General features: G+C 49.8%; 2 protein-coding genes across 2 annotated transcripts in view; one reads left to right on the top strand and one right to left on the bottom strand.

Moving 5' to 3' along the window:
- Window positions 1-1,438, top strand: part of LOC121059450 (speckle type BTB/POZ protein) — a 13,297-nt gene extending 11,859 nt beyond the window's left edge. Inside the window, 1 exon segment of the mRNA XM_040536325.1 lies at window positions 630-1,438. Coding sequence (XP_040392259.1) covers window positions 630-774 — 145 coding nt within the window. The 3' untranslated portion in view covers window positions 775-1,438.
- Window positions 1,365-19,870, bottom strand: NXPH3 (neurexophilin 3). Its single transcript, XM_040536901.1, has 2 exons — window positions 19,736-19,870; window positions 1,365-18,454 (listed from the first exon to the last, which is right to left on the bottom strand). The coding sequence occupies exons 1-2, from the start codon at window positions 19,790-19,792 to the stop codon at window positions 17,723-17,725; spliced, it is 789 nt and encodes a 262-aa protein (XP_040392835.1). The 5' UTR covers window positions 19,793-19,870; the 3' UTR covers window positions 1,365-17,722.

Here is a 19,870-nt window from a genome sequence, read left to right as displayed (position 1 = left end):
TTCTCCTCTGTGTTTTGGTTGGTTTTTTCCGTTCTTCCATTGTGGTCCTTCATTTATCTGGCATCCCAGAAGTGGCACTGCCCTAAGGGCTGGTTACTGTTGTCCTGCTGGGACTGTTCAGTGTACAGCAGAGCTGTCTTAGTGAGGTGTTCTGGATTTCTTTCTAAGATCATGAGAACTTTTAGGTAGCAGGTACTCCCTGATACTGAGGGACTATTTGCAACTGCTAGTACAACAGACCTTTCCGTAGATACAAAATGATGACCAACTACTTTGTCCAGAAACATTTTTTAGTCCTGTCTGGTAGTTAACACAGTTTTTCTCACTATTTTCTATATTGATTGAAAATGCTCCTATGCTTGGGGGGTCAGGGTAGATGAGCATTGCGTTACTGCTGTCATCCACTTGGGATTGTGTATGTTTGAGGTTTTTCATCCTTAGGGTGAAGGACTGTCCAGCATACAGTTGCACCAGCAGAGCCAAAGCTTGTGATCTCTGCAAAACGTGCATCTGGAGTGATCCTAAAACAGTATACTGAAAATGTCGGGTTTCTTAAGCGTGTGGAAAGTAACTGTTAATCCTTGTTGTCCCCAGACAATAACTTCAGATTTATTTTCTCTTATTTCTAGTCATGCTTCTGACGTCATGGAGACATCAGGCTGGAAGTCTATGGTAGTATCACATCCCCATTTGGTGGCTGAGGCATATCGCTCTTTGGCCTCTGCACAGTGTCCCTTTCTGGGACCTCCACGTAAGCGACTGAAGCAATCCTAAAGTCCTGTCTATCACAACACCCCGTGTTTTTCTGGAAGCAGCATCAGCTGTTGCTGCTCTAACCTTGACCACCAGGTAGACAGCGAAATCTGTGGAGCTTATACTCTGTTGTTGGGGGGAAGAGACTGCTTCGTGACACCCAGACTTTTTAAAACAGCACCAAGTAACTTGGGGAGAGGGGGGAGGGTGGGCCTGGGGCTCTGGGGCTGTTCAACCTAACAAATCCCTGTCGCTGCATCGTCTGTGTGTTCCCTTCGACTTGGCTGAGTCAATTAAGTACAGGGTTCGGTTTAGGCACCGACCCATGTCAGAATAACCCAGCAGTGGTACTGGGGGAAAACAACATCTCTGCGTCTGGCAGCACAGAACAAACCGTCAGATGCCTGGAGCAAGAGGACATTTTAGTTTTGGAGAGAGCATTGGGGGGTTAAAAAGAATTTCCAGTGAGGTTCTGGAAAGGAAGTACCTGATGGGAGCTCCAGTAGTATTTATATCAAAAAAGAGAATTTAAGTCCTTCCAGCTGAGCTAAAAACTGGACGTTTGTGTAACTCCTTATTGCCATCCAGCAACAAGAAGATCAGTTTCTCTGTTAGTAGCACTTGTATGTTAATTGCAAAAAAAAAAAAAAAAAAAAAGGAAAAAAAAAAGAAAAAACACCTTTTATAAAATGACAGGTTGAAGTGAAAGGGGACAGTGAGAGGCTGTGTGTTCTGGAGGGTGTGAATAGACTGAAGGCAGCCTTTGGCAAGTCTGTATTGGTTTTGAAAGGACTAGAAAAATCCTTGATCTGGAGCGTGCCGTCTGATAAGAACAACAGTTACTGTTTTTAGATATTGTGGAAAATGTTTTTGGCATTTTTCCCTGCTTTATTTCCCTCCTCCACCTTTTTTAAGAAAAAAAGGAGAAATTTTATTGTTCATGAACGCTGCGTCAAAAGTCCCTGTCCTGAGTTGCTAAATGATTCTTAACAACTGTTTGTACCTGACTTGCTGACTGTATAGGAGCCAGTCCTGTTCCTTTCTATTAGTCACTCTTCTTACAGGGAAGAAGTTTCAAAATAGCTGGTAACTTTTTTTTTTTTTTGAAAATATAAATAATTACTATTTTGTACTGTGTGGTATCTGTTGTCTTTTTTTGTTTCAATTTGAAGACTTTCAAGTTTAAGACCAGCTCCCAAAAGGTTTGGTTTCAGTCTGCTGCCATGTCATGATAGCGTCATGCTGCTCCTGGAACTCGAATGGGATTTAGTAAGGAATATTGTGCACAAAACTGTTTTATTTCTTGCAGTGTGTATTACTGAAATAGTAGATGACACTGGTTTTAACAGTAGCTCTGAAGCTGACCCATAGCCCTGTGTTTTACCTGGCCTTAAGTTTAAACGTGGGAAGGGAGAAGAGTATAATAAACCATCTATTTTATAAAATTAAGGTGCAATGCAGGATGTCTCGGTAGGAGAGACACCATCCATTTATGTCATCATTAGCCCCAGATATCCAGGGAGGTTAAATTGAAATACGCAGTGCCACGGCAGTGGCAAATTGATCTGACCTTAAGATGGTCAGGTAGGGCACATAATGGATTAGAGAGAATAACTCTGTTTTGTCTAGAAAATAGATTAGGTATCTGTTGTCTCTGACTTTTCATTCTGTTATCATACTTCTCTTACAGCCTTTTGTCCCTCGCGTGAAGGAGAACTCCATTCACACGTTCACGTGTTTAATCTAACTGCTGTCTATTTTTATCAGATGGTGACTCATGAGAGGGTCCCTGCCCTTTTTTTTGTGTTCCCCCACCGAGGCTCTCATCATAAACATACACAGCCGTCTGTATAGTAAAGCCTTCCTTCTGCTTGGTTCACAAATTCCCATATTACATCTATTGCTTCAACTCTGCTAATTCCTTTTATATTGGATTTAGCATGCATTTCCTTTTAGGTAAGCAAAGCACTTAGTCATTAGGAGATTTTCCCCACTACGGTGTCAGAACTCAGACCCAGCATTTCTAGCTTATAATTGCATACAGACGTGAAAAGTTCATTGCCAGGTAATTACAGAAGTTGTCTGTGTGGCTCAGTGATGTCTAATTATGCTGCAGTAACTGCATTGTTTACTGAAATGTTCAAACCTGAACGAGACCTTTTATCCTTGTCATGTTAGAGTGACCAACTGTTCGAGGAGCATCCCTGGCTCTGCCTTTCCCTGGGAAGCAGACGTGCCTAGAAGAAAGTAAACGGGTGTTGACATCGCATATCCTCAGCCTTTTTGGGGAGGTATTTATGGGAAGGCGATACAGCTTTGGCAGCCTCCTTCCCTGGAGGGTGGAGAGATACCTGCAGGAAAATAATCTGTTCTGCGGCTTGTCTGTCCCAGCACTTCCTGCAGAGCCAGGTGCATTTTCAGAATACACTGACATGGAAGGTCTGAAATAAGATATGTGAAGGAGGCGACTTGTTCAGATTGTTCCAGTTGCAGGTGAATTAATGATTTATTTGTCACTTCACTTCTTTTTGTTTGTTGTTTTTTTTTTTATTGTAAATGATACAGCTGAAGCCATCTGGTTATAACAACATCAGAGCTAGGGCATACTGTTCATAAACCTCCCACTGACATCCTCCCCTCCCCAGATCTGAAATGTAATTCAAGTTAACTCACAATCTGTGGCATGTGTTGTTACTGCAGAGATGTCCATGCCAGTTGAACAGTTGGAGATTTGAATTCCACAAGGAGATGGCATATTTATCAAAACAATATTTCAGAGAGAGTTTTTTGCCATGTCTTCTGAACCGCAGTATAGGCACCATGGGTTCAGATTCAGAATTCAGGTCAAGCCCTCCACTTGTGCTTTTAATTCCTCCTCTTCCCCCTTCTCAAGGGTGTTACAGAGAGACGTTTCATCCCCGTGTGCAGTCTTTCATGTGCTTCCTTCTCCCTATTATCTCCTTGCTCCTGCTTCCTTCACTTGCTTTTGTGCTGACCTACAGGGGCTGCAGCCTTCATTTGGGTGTGGGGAGGAGAGACGAGGAGAAACACCTCAATGAATCCACTGACCTCTTCCAGCAGCGGTAGGATGTACGGGTGCCCTACACCCAGAAGCAGTCGGTGCTCTCTGAGGATCCAAACACCAAATATTTTTTACTTGCCAAAAGATTTCTTTCTGGCTGCCCCTTGGGCTTTGTTATTACAGAGTCAGATTCTATTGAGGTATTTTTCTTATTGTGTGAGTTTTTCCAGATGAAAGGAAACAGCTTGTCTGCTTATGAGCAGAACAAACAGCAGAGTGGGGAGAGCTGCTGTGCTTTGAAACTCTCTCTGGCTTTGTTCTGGTTCTCAAACTGCTGTTAAGGACACAATACCATCTTTTTTTTTCTTTCTCCCACTTCCTTGAAGGAGCCAAAGATTTTTTTTTTAAACTTCGTTTCAGAAGGTTCTTCAACTTCCGTGCAATTTATTTTGCAAAAGGTTTTGCTAAAATAATTATCTTGTTCAGTCAGCTTGGGCCATGCAGTTTTTCTCTCTCTCATGACTGCAATTTAACTTGTGTTGTGGAATTACTTAACTCATTTATTTCTAATGACTTCTTTTTGTTAATCTAATACGAAGACATTTAATTATACAAGGTGTATTTTTTCCTGACCTGCTGGTCGCTTGGATATTTGGCTGCAATTTCAGACACATGCTGCAGCAAATAGCGCCTTGGCAATCCCGGTGCTGTGTGTGTTACGTTTCTGTGTGTGAGGTTAACTTTGAAGACTGCTGTTGGCATTGCTGATGTGTGCACAACAAGAGGGGTTGCAGCATGCGAGTGCCAGCACGAATTGTGCAGGCAGGCAATGGGCAAAAGAAACAGTGGGGCAACAGGAAAAAAAAAAAAAACAACATGACAGCCCATGAAATTGTTGGGGAAATGAATTACAGTGGCCTGCCAGGCTTTTAGAAAATCTGTATAATAAAGCAGGAGCGGTTCAGCATCAGAGTTGGCCTTTTAACCTGGTTGAAGTTTTTTAGGCAGGATGCAGTCAAGGAAAATCATCTGAGTTTTGGGTCAAGTTTAGGTTTGGATTTTGCATCTTGCTCCTACTTAGTACGTTAGACTTTGTCTCCCAGACTAAATTATTAAAATCACTTGAGGAACTGTGTTAATTGATGGGGTAAATTGGGAAGGGATAGAGAGAAGATTGCAATTATTCCATCAAATTATGAAAAATCACAGACAGGAGCGGTATAAAATGTAGGCCTCCTCTTTGAATAATTGAAAAGCATCAATGGCAAAAAGAAAAAAAAAAAGGTAATATAGTGGATGATGAACTGGGTGGGAACTGGAACACTTCCCCCAGCCCTTCAGGAGCGAAATGATGTCTTGTGTTATACTGGAATGGTTTCTCTAATTCTAACTTTGAGCTCTGCCATCAGGAGACAGAGCAAGGATTGAAAATTGTTGACTTGTGCCACTGGGGAGCAGTGTTGAGGATGAGAACTCTTCGGATGACTGTACCAAGCTTCTAATGAAGCTTCCTGAGCCTTGAAATAGCCAGAGGTTGCGCGTCGAGAAGCGACGGGATGAAAAGGAACAAATGAAGCCATTTTCAAGCTGTGGTTCCAGTTGTGGAAGCCTCATAGCAGATGTGGGGTTAACCCCGAGCATTTTGAGTCATCTAAATGTTAGCAGAGAAGCATTTCATCAGGCTGAGGGATCTAGTTCTGACGGAAAGAGGTGGGTGTGCTGGTCCTCACTATTTCATAGCAGGGCATGCTGGAGAGCGATGCCCTTCCAGGGGCGTCTGCAAATCTCCTTGCTGTCACGTCTAATGGGATGCCTGGAGGGAGGACTTTTATCTGGAGCACTGTCCTTAACATGGTAACATGAAGCAGTATAAATGATAACTCTTAAGGTTGTTGTGTGTCATAGCTGGGATGGAGCCTTTTCTCCTACCCATGCCTACGTATTTTAAATTTACAGCAGGACTACAAGGTTTTGGTTGCTTTTTTGTTTTGTGTTCAGAGGAGAGATCCCCGCTGTTGATTCTGGTTGTTGCTGCATTGCAGTTTGTGCCCTTGCTTCCTTTCTTTCCTACTAAGTTTTCTCACTCCTCTAGGCAGGTGGTGCTGGCAAAATTATTGCTTATTATTGAATTTTTGCCAAACAACAAAACACTCGACAAAAATAGCTAAACAGGATGTGGAGTTTTTAGTCTGTGGGAGCGCTGTGGCTGGCTTGCAGCTCGTAGCCAGCTCCATCATTTGTCAGACACTCGTCGGGTCTCTCAGCCCTTTGCAAGGACAACTGGCCTGTGCTCTGCGTGGCTGGTGGTGAGGGCACGAGCAGACCCGCAAGTTTTTTCTCTCTGTAGTCTGTGTTTGTGGACTGGGGAGACTGGATTCTATCCTGCACACCGTACCAGCAAAGCTGGACGAGATCTTAGTGTGACTCGCTGTTGGTGTGCCTAACTGAGAGAATGGTGTTCTGTAATGGTGTCTTCACCCGGCAGCAGCCTCCGAGTTAGTACGTGCTATCTCCGTGCAGCCGCGTTAGTGTTTCATTGCATGCATGCTTCTCATCCACCGCAAATGCGTGTGGGCTGCCAGGAAACCTGCTCGCGTGCTGAACTTGCCCTGTGCAATGGCTCTGCGCAGAGGCAGGCAGCAACTGCATCGCTCGTGGTCGTCGCTTGCAACTGGAGAACGTTCAGACATGAGTGAGCTGGGGATACTCTTACAGATCGCACCGACTTCTGTCTCTAGAGGATGTGAAATTAAAACACTGTCCCTTTATTCTGCGTTGCCCGGCGTGATGGCGCTGCCTAACTCGGATTCTCCTGCATTTAAAAAAAAAAAAATCACAAATAAACCACCTTGCAGATTTGATTTCTCATGTGATGCGGCAGATGGTAGAACCTGAATTGGGTAGCAGGTATTACTTATCCAGGGCCTGTAAACAAAGCTGAACTACGAAGCATTCTTTATTGAGCTAGATTTCTTTCTAGGTGCTGAAGTCTCAAAAGACAAGGGAAAAAGAGAGGTGGTTCACATATGGTAAATGTTTAAATAAGCCTTCTCCTATGTTTCAGCACTTCAGCAATCATTCCATCCCATTCCAGGGCTGCTGGGACTTCTAAAACGTGTAATTCTGTGAGCTCATCGTCATTGTGGGCGCTTTAGCATGGCGTGGAGCTGGGCTGTAGGACATAAGTGGTGGTTTTGTTATACTGCTGAGTATAACAGCGCCTTTTACCTGCTGCCTGTGAACAAGCACTGGTGCTCTTCGGAGCTCCTCTGCTGGCTGTGATGATGCAGAATGGTAGGTACGGGATATTTGCTGTGTCAGTTGAGCCATGGCTGCTGGGCAGGCGAAATGCTGTGGATTTAAAAGCCCCAGCTGTTTTGCTGGGTAGCTCTGTGCTTCCCCACCGCCAGCCTGCAGCACGTGGCAAGGAGCTCCTCAGCTTTTTGCTCTCAGAAGACGTTTCCTGCTGAACAGCCACCAGTTATCTAAAATGTGGGTTGTTACCTGCCCCTAATGTTTGAAACCTTTGGCTGTAAGTTGGTGTTACTCAAAGAACACGTGGGTGGATGTTTCTCTAAAACAGCAATGTAAGGAGGAGAGAATAAGCTTTTAGAAATAGTGGGAGGAGAGCATGATACCTTGGAAAATAGGTAGGCTGTGTTGAAGTATCAGTAACATCCAGTAATGCTTTATTTTTCAACTCTAACTTCTTAAAAACAAGACAATGAACCAGTCCCAAACCTTTGCTATATTGTAGCTCTCACCATCTTACCAGAAATGCCTTTTTTTTTTTTTTAACCCAATAGGCAAGTCTCAGAGCACAGCTTTGCCACTCAAGGGTCTCATCGTTGGCAGTGTCAGCAGAAGCCGTGCCCAGAGTTGGGTCTTCGTGCGTATTCCCCGTTTGTCAGCATGGGAGGCTTGGGGACGCTTGCATTGCCACTCCCTCTGCTCACCCTGTTCTTGGCAGGGGACACGTGGCTAGAGAGCTGCCAAGAAAAAATTGGGCCAGGACCTTGTTTACAAAGGTTTATTGGATGTTGCAAGCATGCCGTAATGTCACATCTTGTGGTCAAAGAGTTTTAAGCAATTGGAAGCTAAGCTTCCACCTGTTTTTCCAAGCTTCGGTCCCGAAATAGAAATTTAAAAAAATCACAAGAATGCCAAGCCCGCCCTTTTGCTCATAAAAATGTAAATGGGGAATTGTCTCCCGAGGCCTGCTTTCGCTCTTGTGGCGCTTTGGGGGTGAAATAGCCCTCTTCCAGCCAGATGAGGAGGGATGTTTTTCCAAAATCTAGTTCCATCCCTGGGCACAAACAACCCTGTGTGATCGAAACAGACCTCAAAAGGAGCACTTTTCACAAAATAGCAGCTATGGGGAGAGTTCCGTCCTCCGCACCTATTAGTCAGGACTTTATTATCCCTGTTGTCCCAGATCAACCACAGAGGTAGATTCCTTATAATCGACCCCAACTACTGTTTTAGTCTTCCGTGGTTTATTTATGGAGGGCTTTTGTTAGAGAAGAATTTTGAAAGGGACTAGAAGAAACCTGGCACATCCTTGTGTCCTAAGACAAGATTAATTCTTTTTAAATCAAGTTCAGACTTCTTTACTGGCATTCGCTCATCCGCATGTGGAAAGCGGGTTACAGTCTGTAAAGCAAAAATACATCCGTTTTTTTAGGTTGCTTGCTGTAGCTTGAGATGTCAGGAGAACATGGGTTAACGCACAGGCATCCCGGTTTCCAGATGATTTATGTGTGCGTTGCCACTTTGGCTTATTTTCAATTCATAAGGAGAGAAGAGGCAGCATTTCCAAAACTGTAGATAAAACTCATCCTTTTTTAGGGCTGAGGAAGAGGAGGGGTAGAAAGAAACTGCAGAACAGCATTTACCACTTACTCTTTTTGAATATATGATACAATTGATTGCTGCTCAGAAAACCTTTCACTTGTGTCCATCTTTTTTTAAAGTCCTATTATAATAGGTAATTAAAGTATACTAATTGAATTAAGATTCCATCTGTCTGAGTTCAGCAAGCCAACAAGTCCCTTAATTAAGATATCATGTTTGCGGTAACAGAGGCTGCAAACACAGAGCTGGCCACCGATGGTATAAGCAAATATCTGTCTTCCCGTGACAAAATGCCAGAGCAACCAGTGGGCTAAGGAGATCAAAATAAAATCTGCAAGGTAAGCAACACTTGCTCGGGGGATAACAATAAATGCAGTGATGGTTAGGCTTCTCCTTATAGCTGGAAAAAAAAAAAGTGCCAATTTGAGCTGGGTGCAAACATTTTTAAGCACTCAGAGGAAGACAGCAGCGTAAAAGAGACTGTGTGTCGGGTATCTCAGCATCCGACCGCCGTCTCGGTGGGACGATGTCTAATATCGGAGACAAGAAGAGAACACAGCAGTTGAAATTGCAGCCTTAAGACACTAATTTTAAGAAGTTTATAAACCACCGGTGTATCCTCAAACCGCCGTGTAGACGCAGCCGGCTCCTGGGCTGCTCCGCCGTGCGCTGTCTTCGCTTCTTTATTAACTGTCAGTCCCGCGTGCGTGCGTGGAGTCCGCTGAGGATCTCATTTTAGACGCCGTATGCTCATTGTTTCTCTTGTTGGGATTGTAGTTTTCTGAACAAGACATAAAATTTAAGAGCCTCTGTGCCTGAAACTAAGGATTTCCTTCTTGTTAGGGCCGCTCTGCCCATAGCACGAGTCTCTGAGCAGAACCCTTCCCAGGAGATGGTTTCAGCCGAGGCACCTGCCTCAATTCTTCGGTTTATAGTTGCCTTCCTCAATTTCCTCCACTGCCTTCATCCTAGTGAAATATCCCGTGCTAGGCTAACGTTTCGGAGGAAAACTCCATTTACTAAGTAGCTCACAAAAGCACGTACCCATGTCAGGGTAGTTCGGATGGAGACGTGGTACGGAGCCGGGGGAGGTGGGTGCTCCTGGAGCCTGACGGTTTGGGGGACTGGGGTGGCCAAGCCACCTGCAGGCCACCCATGGGGACCTCTGGCAGAGCCCCTTGGCCTTCGTGCTTTCTTCCAGGCTGTTTTACAGCAGGAAAACTCGGTTTAGCTGCTCGTGGAGGAATTTTCCTTCATGGAGGGATTGGGAAATAGCGTGGGAAGTAGGATTGTGTCCCTGCTGAGCACGTGTGGGGCTTTCAGGAGGCACGTGCACCAGCAGGGTCACCCCACAGCCCTTCCAGTGTATGGGGCGGGGGGACTGGGGTGGGCAACGGGCCCTCGGTTTTCAGAAGGATTGGCAGAAACGGGGGGAGCGGGGCAGCACCGATCCAGGATGAGGCCCCACAGGGACGCGACGAAGATCCAGGCATGTGTCCTTGCCGGTGCGACGCTTGGAGTCGACTGCAGAAGATCATTTTTTCCCCTTCTGGGAAAATTTCCCAACGAGGAGGCTAGATGAAAGCGGACACTTCTTGATGCGGTTTGAAAGCGGAGAGACATCTGCCACAGATCAGAAAAGCTTGGCAGGTGGAAAATGCGCCAGCCCCCCTCCTTCCCCGCCTTTATCCTGTCCCCGGCACGTCAGCCTTCCCCGTGTGCCGCAGCCACTGCGCCGACACAGGCTCCGGAGCCAGCCTCCTGTCCCGTGTCGGGCAGGGGACAGGCCAGCCTCCCCTCCCTCGGCCCCAGCCGGGTGGTATTTCCCCCCCCTAAACCACCGCACAAATCTCCGGGAGCCAGGAGGATTCTGCAGTTCGTAGAGCACACAAGTAGAAACTGAATTATTTAGCATTTTTTTTAGTGCAAGCAGGTGTGGGGTTTGAAACGGTCTGAGCTGGGAATTCTCTGCAGAGGACTTAGGGTCTGGAGGGATTTGAGCGAGCTGGACAAGTTTTCCATTCCCGTCCTCTTCTCGCTGCCTCTTGACAGCATTTTTTTTTTTTTTTCCTGTGCGTGTCTGAATTCTCTCTCCTTTTCTTGTGTTTTACTCCCCCCCCCCCCCCAATCCCTCGCTGTATTTCAACGCTTCACCTGCTGAAGCGCCATGGTGGCAGCTGTGCCGGCCTCGCGAGCGGTGACAGCGCGTGGACCAGCGCCGTGGCCCCTCACCCCCGGGGGACCGCCGGCCGCTGCAGGCGCTGACAGCGCCGCTCAGCCCCTCGCGAGCAGCCAGCTGCTCCTTCAGCTGGAAACAGCCGCCGAGGCTCGCCGAAAGGCTTGGAGGTGGTCGTGCTAGGGGCTGGGGAGTCGGCTTTTTTTTTTTTTTTTGGCCGTTATTGGGTGCTATTTGTTGTTTTGGTTTTGGTTTGTTTGTGTTATTTATTTATATATATATTTTTTTGGGTGCATTTATTCAGGTGTTTTTTCTTTTTTTTTTTTTTTTTAAGAGGGTGGGGTTTTGTAAAAGCAACCTGAGGTTTGCTGAGCCCTGAGCACACAGAAGCCTTTCCACAACGTGGAGGTGACTCAGGATGGTCTCAGATATTTAATATATACCCCTAAAATCTCCCCCCCCCCCCCCCCCACTGCCTTGTTCATCCATTTGGGGCCACGTGAGTGTGCATCTTGACCCTGTTCTCCTCCGCGACCTGCTCAGCTCCATCTCGCCCAGACCTTTCCTGCAGCCGTTGGTGCTGGCTAAGCCCCGCTCTGCTCGCAGCGAGAGCTCCGCTGCGGGTTTGCTTCAGGAGCTGAGACCCCAGCTGGTCCGGCTGGGATGTTTGGGCAGCAAATGCAAATTCGACGCTGCCTCCTGTGCATGCAGAAGCTGTGACTGCAGCGGCCCTCACACCCCAACACTCTGGGATGATTTTGTACAACCCCGGTAAGGCTGGATTTATCCATATGGTACTTAAATTGGAATATTTCTATTTAAAAAACACCAAAAAAAAAAAAAATCACCGCTTCTCCTCAGTCCTTTTTGACTCTGTTTGCAATATAACAAGGCCCGAGAGGAAGCCCTCGCTCTGGTCCTGCTGCTAACGGGTGTGCAGCAGCACAGCAAGCTGCGAGCGGCCCCACAAGCAGTGACCTTACAGGACCGGGGGAGAAGGGCTTACTGCACAGCATCTCCCACCTCCTCTTTGGGAAAGAAGACATTTGGGGAGCAGATGGGTGCTCTGGTAGGTCTGGAAACCTCTCAGGCAAAAGTAAATCCTGCCTTCCCACCAGGAGGTTCAGGCCTTGTTCTGCAGAACAGCATGTACGCGCCGAGCTCCCCCAAGGGAGCAGATTGCCCGATTCCTCCGGCGCTTGGCTGCGTGCCCTCGTGCCACCAGTGCACTGAACAGCAGAGCAGCCCGGCTGCTTAAGCCTCCAGCCCCATCCCTCCAGCTGATGCGGTGTGTGATGCTCTCAGGTAGGCGAGAGCTGCTGTAGGGTTTTTTTTGGGGGGGGATGACAGGGTGCTTTTCTCACCCCCCAGCTCAGCACGGCTCCCTCTCGGGCAGGAAAAAAGCCACCGAGGGGCGAGCGGTTGTTTTGGCGACGTGACGTTGCACGGTGCGGCTTCGCTCTCGGAGAGCAGTGCTCTCTGCCATTAATTGGAGGGAAAACAATCAGAGACCTGCTGCTTTTGGAGTTTGTTGAAAGCGCAGGAAGATGGGGAAACGGTGGTGTTTATGAGACAGCAGCTGGTGCTAAGCTCTGGCAGGGGAGCGGGAGGAGGAGGAGGGAAGCGGTTGTATTTGGGTTCTGGGTCTAATTGGCAAAACTGTAATAATTCTTAGATCAAATAGACGATGCATTCAGCCCACTTGCATTTTTAGTCTTCTGCGTGTAATAACAAGTCATAACACTGGGGATTTCATGAATAATCATTTCTGTTTGCCTCCCCTTTCAGTGGAGGATTTCCAAAGTGCTTGATGATCGTGCAGTCTTTCTCCATCCCCAGAAGGCAAATGAATATTATCTTTATAGAGAGAGATAAGGCAGACTAGACAAAGGCCTGGAATAACTTGGTTAAGTTTATCAGAAAAGCCAATAGCGCGACCAGGATTTATGCCCAGGAATTAAGCTTCTCGAACCACTTTGCCGCGCCGCCCAGGGAATGAGATGCTGCTCCTTAGCGCAGCCTGCGCTGGCACTGCAAAATGACCCCGAGCCACAGAGAAGAGACTTCAAGAGGGCTCGAAAGGCTCAGGGACCACCGGCTGGAGTGGGACCAGGACCCTGCGCTGCCCTGACTCTGCTGCTTCTCCCGCATCTGATCCCAGGGATGTCTCGCTGGCTGCGTCCCCGTGGCTGGTGTGACGCTGGCCTGGCACTGGTGGCAACGACAATGGCAAGATCCGGTGCTTTTATGCACAGAGAAGAGTGTGGCAGGAGAACCAGCGGTATTAATGCATCCAGGAGCTGCTGTGGCTATTGAAATGGGAGATTACAAGCATAAAGGCTTGGCTGACTCACTAGACCTCATTAAAGTCTAATCATCCCCATAAAGATGCAGCATTGGACATACGCAGCCCTAGCTCATAGGAGCTAAAGCTCGGTGAAGATGCTAATAGCCACTTGATAGTTTGGGCATGAAACTGTAAAATTTGTTTATTTGTGTAGTAAAAGCACTCAGGGTTCCCTCTGCCAGGCAGAACCTCAGTGGTTTTATTTAGGAACAAAAGGGCTGGGTTTGTCCTAGCAAGCCCGCGGAGTTACGGGAGCTGCGGTGCCTCCGATGATCCCATGCAGGAGAGGCGGGGAGGCACCGAAACCAGAAGCAACGGAAATGGAAATGCTTTTCCATTCCCAGAACCTGCAAGCGATGGTTGTAGGTTGGAGCAGGGCTGCGGCCGAGCCCTGCCTTCAGGTTACAGCGGTGCTTTGCATGTGAATCCACTTGGAAATCTTTTAGTTTTTGCTAGCAAAATCTGAAAGTAAGGGATTATATTTTGCAATAGCCACCCCGTGCCCCCCAAGCAAAAAGTTACGTGCTCGCCGAGCTGCAGTAGTTTTGGTATCAACAGCCCAAACCCTTCCTAAAAGAAAACTGGGACAGACTGTGATATGAGTTTGATGTGGAAATCATAAAATCTGACACAAATTGACACAAATACTTGTGAATTGATATCTAAGCCTTTTTTTTTTTTTTTCCCAAGGTTTTTGTGATAAGCCATTTCTTTCCCTCTGGAAGCTGAAGTTCTCAGGTATCCAAGTGGCTCAGCCCCTGCTGCGGGAACTCCTCCAAATCTTGGTGAAAATCCCAAAGGCTGGCAACTCCGTGATTGTCATGCCTGTAAGGGAGTTCTCACATTAAGTAAGATTCTTCTGGCAATAACCTTTTGTGGCTTGTCCATAAAAAGCCTCTGTACAAATTAACAAACTTCTTTCTTGGTTGAGATCTCAGCATCTGACTGGATTCTGCTTAAAAATGTTTATTATTGGAAAAAAAGCTGGCTGACCCTGAGTTGAGAAAATTGATGCCTCGAAGCTGTCGTAACGGTGAGAGGGCTCTGGTTGTGCCATCCTTGCATTAAATTGTGCCTTCCTGTGAGATTTGTCCTTTCTGAAATCCTGGAGTAATGCATTAGCACATTTTGAAGGTGATAGCTGGCAATGAGAGTCTAATTTGAATCAGAGGCCACCGCTGGTTTTTGGATATGGTAAATAGGAAACGGCAGAGAGACAAAGTCTGATTGACTGGCAGATTACAAAAGGCAAAGAGGACTCAAAACCTGTGAAGAGATGGATTTCTGGTTGATTACTGCTAATTATTTTTCAAGATACAGGGCAAAATTAACAAAGGAGAGCTTGGACTGCGAGCAGAATTGTGGAAAACAGCCCTTGCAGAATTACCCAAATATTCAGCGTTTAAGGAAGATGGTGGCAGTCGCATCGCTTCAGCCCTGAAAGCTGAGGGAGGCCAAAGCGATGGGAGCCACCCCCCTGGGAGCACCCTTGGGGGCGCAGAGGGCGTCCGGGACCGGGATGCTCGGGTGCTCGTGTCCCTGCAGCATCGCAGCAGCTCCTGGTTTTATCCTGCCCCATCTCATCCTGGTGCTGAGCAGCCTGGCTGCACCGGTCCCCACCAGGCAGGCCTAATGAGTGCAATTAACGGCCGCTGATTGCCTTTGGTGGGAGGGAGGAGCAGGCTCTTCTGGGCAGCCCGTTTGGAAATGTGCAGAAGCCCAGGTTAGCTGGGCTGGGAGAGCGATGAAATTTAAATGAGGAGGATTTGGTGGGGAAGAGGAAAAACGTATTAACAAACTAAAGCAAGCTAATTACTGGAGATGGAGAACGGTCACCGTGTAGCTGGAGATGACAGCGGCGAGTAGTTCCCATCAGGGCTTTTCCTGCTTTGGAGACAAAGAGATCAGCCGTCCGCTGAGTTATCAGAGGCGATAAGGAGCTGCATTTTATAAATGGAGATAGGCTCTAATTGCAAAACTGCCTGTGACTACTTCGGCGGCACTTTGCTGAACTCTGGTGTCACGGAGGATTTTTGAAGTCTGCTTCCCACCGTCATTACACGCCGCCTCGTTTGTAGTGAAGTTTGCAGCTCGCGGAACTTCATTTGGACAAATCTCCGCTCTTCCCCCAAATCTGTTTCATGTTCGTCTGCTAATGGGGAAAGAAATTAAGCCTCGGCTCCTTGCGTAACATTGCAGCAGAGGCAGTGGCAGGGCTTTAACTCCTCCGCTCGAGAAGCAGAAGCGGCTCCGTGGCCAAGCTCGCAGTGGCAGCAGGGCCCCACAAAGCTGGGAATGGGGAGCTGTGACCGAATGCACCCCACCAAACCTCGAGCCGGCCTCTTAACAAGGGAAATCTTCACAAAGGAGCTGGTGCAAAGGCTCCACCGGGCATCCTGAGAATGGGGGTGTTGGGGGCATGGGGATTTGGGGTGTGGGGATTTTTCCCTTCTATTGTTTGCCCTCCAGCTCAGCGAAATCCTTCTTTTCTCGAGGTTGTGACTCTGCTAGCAGGAATCCTCTTCTCCCAAGCCCGAATAATGGCCCGTCCTGGTCTCCTAGTAACTGCTGCTGCCACATCACTTTTGACAATGGTGCATCCTTTGTAGCCTGGTTTTTTCTCTTCCCCGCTGCCTGCTCTGTTTCTTCGAATGGCAATTGTCTGAAATTTCTCCCAATGAGCAACTTTTGTGTGGGGTGGTTTTGTTTGTTTTGTCTGTGCTGGCAGAAAGGGCTTGAACGGGGCTTTTTGTGTCCCTTCCTCGCAGCGACCACAAAACCTCGCTCGGGGACTGTGGGGTTGTGCGATGGTTCCCCTCCCTCCACCGCCACGTACCGGTCCTGTTATTTCCTGAAACTGTGCTCTCCAAGCATTGGAAACTTTTTGTTCTCCCAGTAAAAGTCATCTCATTGATTTATCGCACTAAAAGGCTTTCTTTGCTCGATGTATTTTGGACCCGGCTTCTGCCAGGCTCTAAAAGTGCACGCAAGGAAATTTGGCGGCTGCGCACCAGCACCCGGCAAACCTGGCCGCAGTCTGTAGCGAAGGAAAGAATTGGACTTGTCAAGGCTGAAGCATAAAACCTGCCCTGGAGGTAATAGCCAGCTAATAAATGGGCTGGGGTTTTGTTGGATTAAGGGGATTTGTTGCCTTAAGCTGGCCTGGTGCGCTGGATAGGGGGAATCTGGGGGCAAAAGGCACAGTAGGGAGGGGGAAGCTGCCTTTTTTTGTTTTTTTCTTTGTAGGAGCCAATGTGCCCCCAGGCAAAGCAGGAGCCGGGAGTTTGGATGCCCAGGGAAGGTTGGGAGCACCCAGTGAGGGCACAGACCTGGTCCTAACCCGAGCGATATCAATCAAGCGTGCTGCTGGAAGTGGTAAAGGCAGGGGTCTGTGTCCCGGCAGCCCCCCCAAGCAGGACCCACCGCTCATTTTCGGGGGGAAGGAATCCAGGTGAATCTGAGCAGAGCTGAGTGCAGGCACGGGGAGAAGCCAAGCCGGGTCACAGCCGTGCCCTGTGCCATGTTCCCGCCTGTCCCCTCTTGTTTTCCTCCTCCTACCCCGCAGCGAGACTGAGCTAGCTCGCAGTAAAAACACTTGACCTGCCTTAGTGCCACCGTAAAAACTTTATTCTTTCCCAAGGACAACACTATCTTTTTTTTTTCTCCTTCAAAATAAACGAAATGCTACAGTCAGAGCTTGACTTCCCGCGTGCGGGCGCGCACCTCGCCACCCGGGCACTGCAGACCGCGCAGCGCCTCCGGCGAGGGGGGGGAGCGGGCGCTGGGGGAGCTGGGCGGCACGCTGGGAAGCGCGGATGAGATGAAGGGGAAACGCATGAATCACACGGTGTCAGGGGAAACACATGAATCATATATTGTGTCAGCAGATTTGACAGATTCGACCAGGATTGCTCGAGCCGGTGGAGCCAGCGGGCCCGGTCCCCGAAAGCTGGGAGCTGTGGTGGGGTGGCACCCGGGAAGGGACACCTCCCTGCCCCACTGTCATCCCCGCGGCCCTTTGCACCCCGAGGGCTGTCCCACATGTGGGGAAAGCCCAGCTCTGGTTCCTCCTGGCACCCGGATGGGGGGGCTGCCCACGGCTGGCTTCCAGCCCCGGAGTGCATCGGTGCCCTTGTCCCTGCTGGGGGTCTTCTCCTGGCTCCAGGCCCTACAAGCCTGCTCCTGGAGGCGACCTTTCCCTGGCCGCCAACCTTTCAGGACCACATGGCCTAGATCCAGGCAAATCCATTATTGCACTGAGAAAACGCAAGTCCTGATTGTGGTTTATGTCCTATTTTTTATCCCAGTTTCAGACCCTGTCTTTGCGTACCTGTCTCCAAAGACCACGGATCCACACCAGGTTTAGCAATGCCGTTACCCCATCGCCTACAACTCCTCCTCTTGACGTTGGAGCTCTTGGGGAAAACAGAAATCCCTCCTCTTCCTTCCTCGCTTCTGCTTTTTAGGGACCGCTGCGCTCCCACCCCGCTTAAAAACCATCCCCATCCCTCCCCCCCGCCCCCCCCAGCGCCCCCTCGTCACCGGGGGATCCTGAGCTGGGCAGAGCTCCTCATCCCGAGGGGTAGTAGGGCACATCGCTGTGGTAGTTGTAGTCAGGACACACCTTCTGCACCAGCCGGTAGTCTATGCTGTAGAAGGTGATGTAGATGCAGATGACTTTGAAGGGCTTGGAGCAGACCCAGGAGACGTGGCTCTGGGTGTGCTCGTGGGAGCAGGTCTTCGAGGGGTCGTACGTGCAGAGCGTGGTCTTCTTGGCGCGGTCCACTTTCTCGTACTCCACGCGGCAGTTGAAGATTTTGGATTCTTTGGCCTCGATGAAGATCTGTTGCTCCAGGTCAAACTCCACCGCCTTGGTGGGGGGGACGAGGCTGACGGAGATGTTCCCTTGCCCCGTAGAGTTGTGGCGGAAGAAGACGTTGACCGTGCCGTTGCCGTGATCCACCACCTTCCCGGTGATCAAGAGGTTCAACTTGACCGTCTTGATGTTGGAATAGAAATCTCCCCAGCCGAAAATTTTTTTAAGTTTGCCCGAGGCTGGCCCCAAGTCCCTCTGGCCTCTGGGATGCGGAGCATGGTCCCGCTCCGAGAGGTTATCCAGGATATCCCACAGCTCCCGTGAGCTGCTCACCAGCTCCATGAGGGTCACGTTCTGCAGCACGCCTGGAGCAAGCACGGCCTCTGGGGAGAGCAGCCCCCTCGCCTTCTGCGCTTGGGCTCTCTCCTGGGTCTTGGGCTCGTGCTGCTCTGCACCTTCCCCTGGCTCTTCTTGGCCACAGGTCACCTGAACGTAGCAATGGTGGAGAGTGAAAGAAGGACAGTGGGTGTCTACCTCCCAGCCCAGCCTCGTTCTCTGCTCACCCCGTGTCTCCAGGCATGACCCAGCCATCCTCTTTCCTACCCATATTCTCCTTATGTCCCTTTTCTCCCGTCTTCCCATTCTGCTTCTCTCTATAACCCACGTTTCCCTTCTGGCAGCATTTTTTCCCTTCCCTTTTTCTCCCCTTGGTCGCTCGGGGAAGGGGTGAGAGGAGCTGGGGCAGGTGCATTTCACAGCCCCGCGGGGCAGCTCCGTGGGGACACCTTCCTTGTTCCCTAGGGGCTCACTGCTGGGGAGAGGGGGTGCTATGGGGGAGGATGCCCAGGTACGCCCGTGGCGAAGGTGCCCTCGTGGCTTTTACACCAGTTCTGCTGCTGACAGCACCTCCCGTGGACCCCTCTTCTGACCTCCAAACCCTGCTGCGGTCAGGAGCAGCAGAGGCGAGTTCCCCATCCTGGGGAGATGCCAGCGCCCGAACGGCCACGCACGGGCTCCCCGCAAACTCCTCTCCCCTCCCTTCCCTGATAGCTTGGGGGCTCTGTTTGGCACCAGCCACAGCCCCCAAAAAAAGCGTGGGCAGGGGCAGGGGCTGCCCTGCTGGCACCTGTGGGTGCTGGCAGAGCGGGCACCCAGCGGGCACCCAGCGGGCTGGGTGGGTGCACAGCACCACATCTGTCCCGGCAGGAGGCAGATGCTGCAGCCCCCTCGTGCTGGGGAGAACCACCAGGGGCTTCGGGGGCGATCCCAGCACGGGCTCGGTGGGGAGCTGGGGGTGCTGGGCTGCCGAGCAGATGCTCGCTGCCATCCCTGGGGTGCGAAGGGCTCGGCAAGGAAGCCGAGGGCGGCCTTGCGGGTGGCAGCCTGCGCCCGTGTCCCCCAGCCCGGGGGTGCGCAGGGGCTGCCCCCAGCAGCTGTGCCAGGGCTGCGGTGCCAGGGGGGGAGGCTACAGATTTTTGGGGTGATCGGGAGGGGGGGGGACGACACTTCCATCTCCAGCCCCATCTGTGAGCCCACCCTGCCCTCTGCCCACCCGCTGCAAAACAGCAGAAGTTTTGGGATGTTTTTTTTTTGATTTTTTTTTCGGGGGAGTGGAGGGAATTGGGGGCGGGGGGGGGAGGGGGGGAGAGAGGATAAAACGATCTGGGAAATGATCCTGGCTGTAAGGCTGCCCCGTCCCTTCGGCTGCCCGACCCCCCCGTCCCCTGCAGCCCCCCCTTTCCCTCTCCCCTTCCCCCAGCCGCTCACCAGCAGCGAGATGCTCCCCTGGATGAGGAGGACGATGCAGCTCCGAGGGAGATGCATTTTCCAGCCGATGCCGCCCGCCTTCGCTCTTCCCTCAAATTTAGAGCGGCTTTGGGTGGGTTTTGCTTTTTTTTTTTT

Source organism: Cygnus olor, chromosome 25 (assembly GCF_009769625.2).
Source record: "Cygnus olor isolate bCygOlo1 chromosome 25, bCygOlo1.pri.v2, whole genome shotgun sequence".
Taxonomy (NCBI): domain Eukaryota; kingdom Metazoa; phylum Chordata; class Aves; order Anseriformes; family Anatidae; genus Cygnus; species Cygnus olor.
This window is presented reverse-complemented; position numbering and strand designations above follow the sequence as displayed.